General features: G+C 47.2%; 1 protein-coding gene across 1 annotated transcript; it reads left to right on the top strand.

Annotated features, from left to right (window-relative positions):
- The first annotated feature begins 1,038 nt into the window (after positions 1 to 1,038).
- S100PBP (S100P binding protein) lies at positions 1,039 to 2,805 on the top strand. Its single transcript, XM_015417775.1, has 2 exons — positions 1,039 to 1,217; positions 2,551 to 2,805. The coding sequence occupies exons 1-2, from the start codon at positions 1,066 to 1,068 to the stop codon at positions 2,684 to 2,686; spliced, it is 288 nt and encodes a 95-aa protein (XP_015273261.1). The 5' UTR covers positions 1,039 to 1,065; the 3' UTR covers positions 2,687 to 2,805.
- The last annotated feature ends 5,586 nt before the right edge of the window (positions 2,806 to 8,391 follow it).

The raw sequence follows: 8,391 nt of genomic DNA, 5'->3' as shown, positions 1-8,391 counted from the left end.
AAGACAAAAATATGTGAGCCGGAGGCTAAAAAACTGTGAGCTAGCTCACCCTAACTCAGCTTAGAGGGAACCCTGGGGCCCCAGACTAGCCCGATGTGCTGAGCTCAAAAGCTAAGCAGGGTTGGTACTTGGATGGGAGACCGCCAAGGAAGACCAAGGCTGCTATGCACAGGAAGACTTTGGCAAAACACCTCTGCTCCTCTCTTGCCTTGAAATCCCCATGAGGTGGAACTCCATAGGGTGGTCATGAGTCGGTTGCGACTCAGCAGCACACTTTACATTTGCCCTGACCTGGTTAGCCCACCCGGCCCGATCTCATCAAACCATATTGGCCAGGTTTGCAAAATGGCACTGGTAGATTTGCTTTGTGGTAATGGAGCCCAGTTAAGTTCTCATTGTGGATGAGAAGGGCTGGAAGCATATTTCAGGTCCGGAGAGCCCATGCGATCCCTTAAGCCTGGGGCTTGCTGAAGGCTATTAAACACACCCCCAGTGCCTGTTTGGCAGCATAAGCATTTTTATTTTTATTTTTTTGCTTGGGTGGGACCTTCACAGCCTTGTTCTCCCTCATACGCCTTCTGACTACCTTTGCTCAGCTCAAGCATATTTTCCAGTCTTCCTCCCCATCCCCCTCTTTTCTCCTATACCTGGTTTTATACTTGGTCATGCTGCCTAGTGTCCTTGAAAAGCTAGGCCCCTCTCCCCTTTCCTTCAAGCTTCATGCATTTAAACAAAACCTTGTGCTATTCTATTTTTCTCCCTTCTCGGTTGCAGTGACTCTTTCCTGCCTGGAGGCTCAATCTCAGAAATAGCTAAAAGGAAATTGAGTTCCTAGGTGTAAAGGACTTCTGGCTATAGCTTCGTCAGTTAAAATAATTTCATAGTAACACATGAACTCCATTGACCAGGCTAACTGAACAAGACCATGGCTCATTGAACTTCCTGTGTTTCAGAATGTGGCTGATGCAAACATTTACTGCTAACTGGTATCGGGGTGAGTGGGCGGGCTAGGCAAGAGTGAACGTAGGAGACAGAAGCATCTCTGTCCTTACTAGTACTTGAGGCATGGACACTGGATCGTGTTATCTCCTGGTTAACTGCTCACTTTTTCAAACTGCAGGCCCTGTTAACGAGCTGCAAGAGCTGATGAGGAAGGTCGCTTATGAATACCACTCCAAGGAACCCAAACGCAGGCACCCAACAGACTTGACTGTGTGGTATGATACTCTCCCCACTTTGGGTGCGAGGATGGGAAGCCCGCACGGTGAAGGAAACAGAAACACATCACCCTGCCTGAGAATTGTATTACTTTTTCAGGTGGACGTAACTGGGGTGGAAATGCCAGAGGTGAGGCTGGTGAGGGACATGGGTCTTTGTGCAGGCCCTGGATCTTGTTTTGACTGGGCTGCGAACCATGCAGAAGTGAGCCTGCCAGCAAGGTATCCTCAAGGGCTATGGATCTCTGACAGGCAAATGAAGCCTGGGTTGCAGGCTGCAGCACAACTAAAATGAGGTCCTGAGCCTGGGCAGCTTCACAGAGGGAAGCTCTTCACCTTTCCAGCCTCCTGTTCAGATTAGGCCAAATAGGGTGCAAACTGGGGAGGCTTCAGGCCTGCTTGGAGGAATGCTGTTCTGCCTCAGAAGCAAAAGTGTCTGGGTATTCCAGTAGCTCCTCCTCCTTGAGAATCTGCTGGAAATGCTTGAAAGAGTCTTCAGGTGCATGTTTTTGGCATAGGGCTATATTGAGAGGGAGGCCAGCCATTGGGATAGATTCTTCTCCCCCCCCCCCCCCCCCCCCCACTCACAGTGACACGTTGTGGTGGTTGGCCTTTTCAGTCATGCCTTGAGGCAAAGCTGACTTCATCAACAGACAGTGTCCTTTGACGTGCCCAATGAGCAAGAGTGGGGGGCAGTCACCAGTTGACTTAAAGTGCTTTAAAACAAGTGGTGGACAGAGCCCAGAGTGTCATGCAAATAGCTCTGGGATGCTCACAGAGGATGCCTGCCAGGTGCAGAAAGTCGCACAAGCAAGAGACAAGATAACCAAGCTTTGGCTTCGCGGTACTATCCTGGAGTCTACTTGACGTAAATCTCTTCTTTAATGTAATTCCTTTCTCATGTCCAGCAACAATGGATAATTGACATCTGCCATGTTGAACTTAGGCAGCCACTCGCTGACATGGCTTTAAAACAAGATCAGTCAGATTCACAGAAAATGGGGTCTCTCTGTCAGCATGTTAGCTATGATAACTAACAGGCACAGCCTTCTGCAGAGGCAGGCTTTCCTTGGGTACGAGACACCGGGGGGGGGTGTAAATAGAGGAAGGCCATCATGATGCCCTCCTGGTGGACTTCCACTGCCGTTGGAAGCACAATGGTGGATCAGATGTGTCAAGATGGATTAGAGGCTTGAAAAGAGTAGCTAGGAGTTAAGCAAGTCACACCTGCAGGCTTTCTGCCTGGCTTCCATCTTTGCACCCACATGCGCTTTATGATTTGTGTTAGAGCTTCTCTCCCCTCCTCTCCTGATTCTCCCATCTCCCAATCCAGGAACTATGCCCAACGAACTAACAGAAAGATCCAGAAGTGCAGCCTCGAAAAATGGGTGAACCAGAACCAGCGCCATTTCCGTCGTTTTGCGGGAATCCCTGACAAGTTTGAACGCAGTGCTATCCCAAGCCGTTAGAAGCTGCCTTGCCACAGACAACTAAGCAGCGGCCTTATCTGCACTGCAAAATTTATCTGACCGCCGACAAGTCTTGTCTACTGATTTATTTTTAAATTATATTTTATAATTTTGTAAGTTAAGGCCAAGTTTGGATGCCATGTTTTTGGCTTTGTTTGTTTTTTGAAGTTCTGCTGTTTTCACCATTCTGTCTGATGTAGTAGTGCACTTAGATATTTTATAAATATTTGTACCTTTTAAATGTGTCAGACTGTGGTCTTTCCCCTTTCTCTCCTCTTGGCCTGTACACCCAGGTCAGTAGCATTTCTGCTACCGTTTTTTTTAGCCTGCACACCAGTGGCCACAGTATTAAGCAATGTCTTGCCTATGTGGAGCAGCCATACTAGGTGGCTAAAGACCTCGAGCACGGTGGTTTGCAATAGAGGCAATTCATATCTTCACATTCATGTCCTCAGGTTATAAGAAGCTGAGCAGTGGATTTATGTGGGTGCATAATTCTATAAGACAGCATCTCTTCTATTAATCACTAAAACATAATTCATCCTATATGACAGATTTAGAAGGAGCCTCAAAAGAAATAGAAGGGCTTTTCAAGAAACATGTGATTTGAGTGACAGAATTTATTGCACAGCTGTAGCTTGGTTGTTAGCCAGATTTATAAGGGAGGGTGGATCTATCAATGACTGTTTGCCAGGAGGGCTGTGAATGGTACCTCAATAGTCAGAAGCTGTATCACCTGCCAGACATATGCAAAGTCATTCTTGTTTTGTTCTCCGTCATTTTCTGCCCCCCCTTCCCGTTTCTGTGGGGTTTTCAGTTCACCAGCCACAGTTTTCAGACTGTCTTGGAAAATGAAAAAGGGAAGAACCACTGGTAGAATGCCTTTTGAAGACATGTTAGATCTTGAAGAGAATGTATTAGGTGCTTTATGCTGTCATGCCTTTGGCCAGAGTCATTGAAGTGTCCATGCTGTTGTAATTGGTTCAGAAGCTACAAGCTGTTCTAGCATCTCTTGAGTTGTTCAGCTAAAGAAAGTAACTCCAAAGCTCCTGGTTCAGTCCATGTATGCAAGTTGAATTGTCAGCTACTGATTCTGCTAAGGAGTGCCATCCTGAACACAAGGGGTTGGAGCCAGACTAAATTTTCCACTAGGGGAAGGGGAGGTGTAAATTTCACCCATTTCTCCTTCCTGTTGCTGACCTCCAATTTCCCTCTCATGCCATTCTTGGGGGGATACCTTCTCCCCCCAGGACCAGCATTTCGAGCAGTTCATTGGACTGCAGTGAGAGGAAGGGAGACAGGAAAGGTCTCTTCTGCTGACATAAGTGCCTTCAGTTAGCAGAAAATCTAGTCTGGATTCAACCCATAAAGCTGAACACATGAGTTCAGCCCTTGGTCTATCAAAATCCATATCGTCAACCCTGACTAGCAGCAGTCAGTTTCAAGTAGAAGCCTCACCTACTACCTGATCATTTTAACTGGACACGCCAGGTACTGAACCTGGGACCTCCTGCATACAAAGCAGATGCTTTATGACTGAGCTGTGGCCCCAAAGGGTAGAAAATACACATATGGTGGAAGAGGCGGTAATGGCTTAGCTAACCCCATAGCTTCCATCTGAGGTCTGTCATTCCCTGCTACACCTCATAGGATAGAGCCAACACAACAGGCCAAAGTTGTGGCCCCACAAGTCTGGATTCCTCTTTATCTAATGAAACTGTACAACAAGAGTTATCTTAAAATTATTTGGAAGAAAAAACAGGGAAATAGGCCCAAGGTAAGAGAGCTGCAAAGCGTCAGCTACAAGCACTGGGATCCTTCCTGGTAGTTTGGCAGAGAATGTCTAAGCACAATTCATGGCTGTAGATCACAGTCAAACACCTGTCTGTCTTGTATCTATAACCAGCTTCTCAAGCATCCAGAGTGGGTCACAGTTACAATCCATAACAATCTGTAAGTAATAGTAAGGATTCCCATTACAGCCACTTGCAGACTGTTAAGAGGGTTGGTGCCTTTGCCCCTGGGCCAAGGCAGAAGGAAGTCTCGTCCTCTTCCTGCAGCTGTCTGCTGCTTTGGCTGTATGGTTGCCAGCTCCAAGTTGGGAAATTCCTTGAGGTTTGGGGACGGGAGGGACCTCAGTAGGGTATAAAGGTTCGGCCATTTTCTCCAGGACAACTGGTCTCTCTAATCTGGAGAGCAGTTGTAATTCCAGGGGATCTCTAGGCCCCACCTGGAGGATGCCAACCGTGTTTGGGTGGTACAGCTATTTCTGCTGTGCTTTCCCACTTTGAAGGTGGGAAGGCATGGGGGAATGAAAGGCTCTGAATCTGTGCAGGAAGGATCTAGAAGAATCCAGGGGCTAGATAGGAAACATTCCTCTCCTGCCATGTGTGTACTCCCCGTCCCAACTCCCCCTGTCTGTGATTGTTTCAAATGTGTTGGGCCTGAGTTTCAAAAACAGGCTTGGGACCAGCCTTCATGGAGCAGGGATAAGAAACTGGAAGCTCTGTCCCACCCTTTGTTTTCTGGCTCTGTGAGAAAGAAAAGCCTGACCCCGTGGGGCTTGGATAAAGCCTTATCTGTGCAGCAGCCTATCCAGGCCATTGACCTAACTTATCCTACTGCCAATATATCTTGCCACGAGGTGCATCACTATTAGGAAGTGGCATTCACCAACTTCACTGCTGTATACCTGCTGTTTGAGGTCTTTGAGCTAGATGATGGAACACGGAGGCCTCGAAGATGCAGGATGAATACAGCTATTACAGCTCTCTCTATGTGTTCCCTCACTAAGTCTTTATCCACAAATGGCATAACACTTGACTCTAGTGGAAGGTTTCTTCAGCTCTAGTGTTGAGCAACCACAAAAGAAAAGTGGTTTTAAAAGAGGGGGGCAGCAGGTGTATGGAATCAGAGGCAAGATGTGGAGACAGGTTTTTGGATGTCCCTAATGGCAGCAGAGTTGGAAAATGGGGCCCTGTGGATTCATCCAGTCCATAAGAAGTTATTCTGTGCAAGCCCCATTTCAAGATGTGGGAGCTGCACAAGAGCAGTGCCATAGTCCCTCCATGTCAATGAGTTTTGTGCCAGAGAACTTCCAGGGGACAATCCTCCTGGTTAACTAGTGTGGGGGGTGGATGTCATACAGGGATATCAAAGTACAGGATGTAGCAGCAGAAAGATAAATGGTAATCGCAGGGTGTGAAGGGAGGGAGACTTGCCAAATTGTGGATTTTGTTATCTGCACTGCCCCCTTGTGTCACTACTTTGCACACAGTGCCTTGCTGGAGAGGAGATTGTGGACTCTGCAAGTGTGGGTTCTTTCCATTCAGTGCTATTTACTTCTTTAAATTGTCCATTAAAAACCACGTATTGTGTGTGGGGGGGTGCGTTTCTTGTGTAACTACGTGAGCTAAATTGTCTGCCAGCAATTAGCTGTATTAGTCCCCCAATCACTCCCCTGCTGCAAAGTGCTGGAAGACTGAAATGAGAGTATAAATTGACCTTCCTGAAGGCCTGTCAAATAGACTCAGAAGCTCAGTGCAAATCTATTTAGAACAGCCTTTCTTTATTAGTTTTTTTTTAATGTAGAATAGTTTTTAAACCACCTTACTGTCTTGCCAGGCAATGCTTTTCACTCTTGCAACAACAGGAGAGGGCCTGTAACATGTGGCACACATAAATTTGGCCTAAGGTTCTATTACCTTATCTGCTAAAGTGTACAGATATTTCAGTGAGTTCTGTCATGCTCTGGGGGAAAGCTGTGTGTGTGTGTGTAATCTCTTAACTATCAATTTGCATCCAGGCCTTAATTGAGACAGAATGTGTCAGGGTTTAGTCTTGGGAGTACATGTACAGTGTAATTGTACCTTTACAGGTCTCCCTTTGAGTGCCTTTTTGAATGCCACAACACATGTGAAGTAATAAGAGTTTCTGGGTGTGCCTGGAGTTCTTTTTGACCACCACTGAGAACCCTACACATCTAGAAATAAGGGGGCTGCTTTCCTTGGCAGTGTTGATGCTGTCAAGTCACAATGGACCAGGGTTTTCAAGGCAAGAGATGAACAGAGGTGGTTTGCCATCACCTGCCTCTGCGTAGCAATCCTGGACTTCCTGAATGGTCGTCGCCCATACAGGTCCTAACCAGGGGCAACCCTGCTTAGCTTTCAAGATCTGACAAGATCCGGGCAGATTGGGCTATTCAGGTCCTTTGGCAGTGAGCAAGGCATTAATAATGAGGGATGCTCCAACACCATCTAGTTCAGCTCAGTCTGTTTACTGGTCGAGCTGATTTTTGTTGTTGTTGAACAATTCCCGTTGTTTGCAAACAATTCAGACCTGTTTGCTGGGTCACTTTTCACACATTCAGACATTGCAAATGACAGTGTTTCACACATGCATGTTCCCAGCCCAGTTAGAGTCCTGTTTTTCCGTCCCCTCTCCCTGCACAGACCTGTTATCCCTGCTTGTTGCTTGGCAGACAATCATACAAACGATGAGCACATCCACAAATCTGTGCTATCATTTTTTGTGTGTGCATATTTCACAGGTGTTTGAGAGATGCAGCCCCCCCCCCCCCCATTATCAAACTTCCGGACCTGATGATTCATGATCCTGGGTAGAATCATCTTGCCTGCTGTACAGATGCAAAAGCCATCAAAACGCAAGGAGACAAAACTCCAGCACTGCAGCTACTGTGCAGCTGCAGAACTGTTCAGCGGGCAAGTGGCTCAGATGTTCATTTGCCAGGTGTTTGCAGCTGTCAAACATGGTAGGTTTGCCTGTAGAGGGTACTGTAGAGGGTATGTGTGGTATCTTTGTTCACTGCTGGCTGTCAATAACTGAGCAACACTAGACTTAAAAACAGTTGGGATGCTGACTCCAGACAGGAATTTCTGCTCGCAAAACTTACTTTTATGATGTGGTGTGAAATCCCTTCCGTATTACCAGCTGCTAACTGTTTATATCAAGGCTAATCAAATGTATTAATTTGGTGGAGCTTCTGGTTTATGGCGACATGCAGGCAGACACATCTCCCGGATGCCCCGGGGATGTAAACTGCACACCAGCGTGTGGGAGGGGGTCCGACAGGTCGAGACCCCCCCAGAGCCTTGGAAAAAGGCCCCCAGCCAGGGGGCTTTTGAGGGGCGACCTCTTTGATGGCCGAAAGCCGGAGAATTGAGGTGCCCCTCCGCCCCAAAGGTCCTGCCGCTGAGTGAACACATGGTACGAGTGCTGCTGATCGGACAAGCGTTGGAGATCGGGCGAAATAAATGATGACAAACGAGGCCGAATGGCCAACAACAAACTGAAGCGAGTATGAAGATATAAAAAGAAGCTCCCCCCCCCCAGACCGATGGGAAAGTGAGCGGGGGAGGGATCCCTCCCAAACGCATAGACGGAACACGGAAGGAAAGGGGGGAGCGGAAAGATAAGGGACTAAAACTGGTTTAAGAGACTTACCAGAGCGCAGAAAATCATTTGGGTGAATATCAGAGACTTTAGCAACTTTTTTGAAAAGTAAACAAATCCAAAAAGATGGCGGGGAGGAAACTGGAGAAAGAGAAGCTGTTGAAATCGAAACTAGGGGCCAGTCCTCAAACAGATCAGGTCACTGAGCTCCAAAACTTTTGGCTGACTCCCTGCACCCCCTGCTGGACGAGATCACTGGCATTAAACAACAACTGTCAGTAATTGGGCAGAGT

Source organism: Gekko japonicus, unplaced genomic scaffold (assembly GCF_001447785.1).
Source record: "Gekko japonicus isolate JY-2015 unplaced genomic scaffold, Gekko_japonicus_V1.1 scaffold203, whole genome shotgun sequence".
Taxonomy (NCBI): domain Eukaryota; kingdom Metazoa; phylum Chordata; class Lepidosauria; order Squamata; family Gekkonidae; genus Gekko; species Gekko japonicus.
Note: the sequence above shows the minus strand (reverse complement) of the source record. Positions and strands in the feature narration are given on the sequence as shown.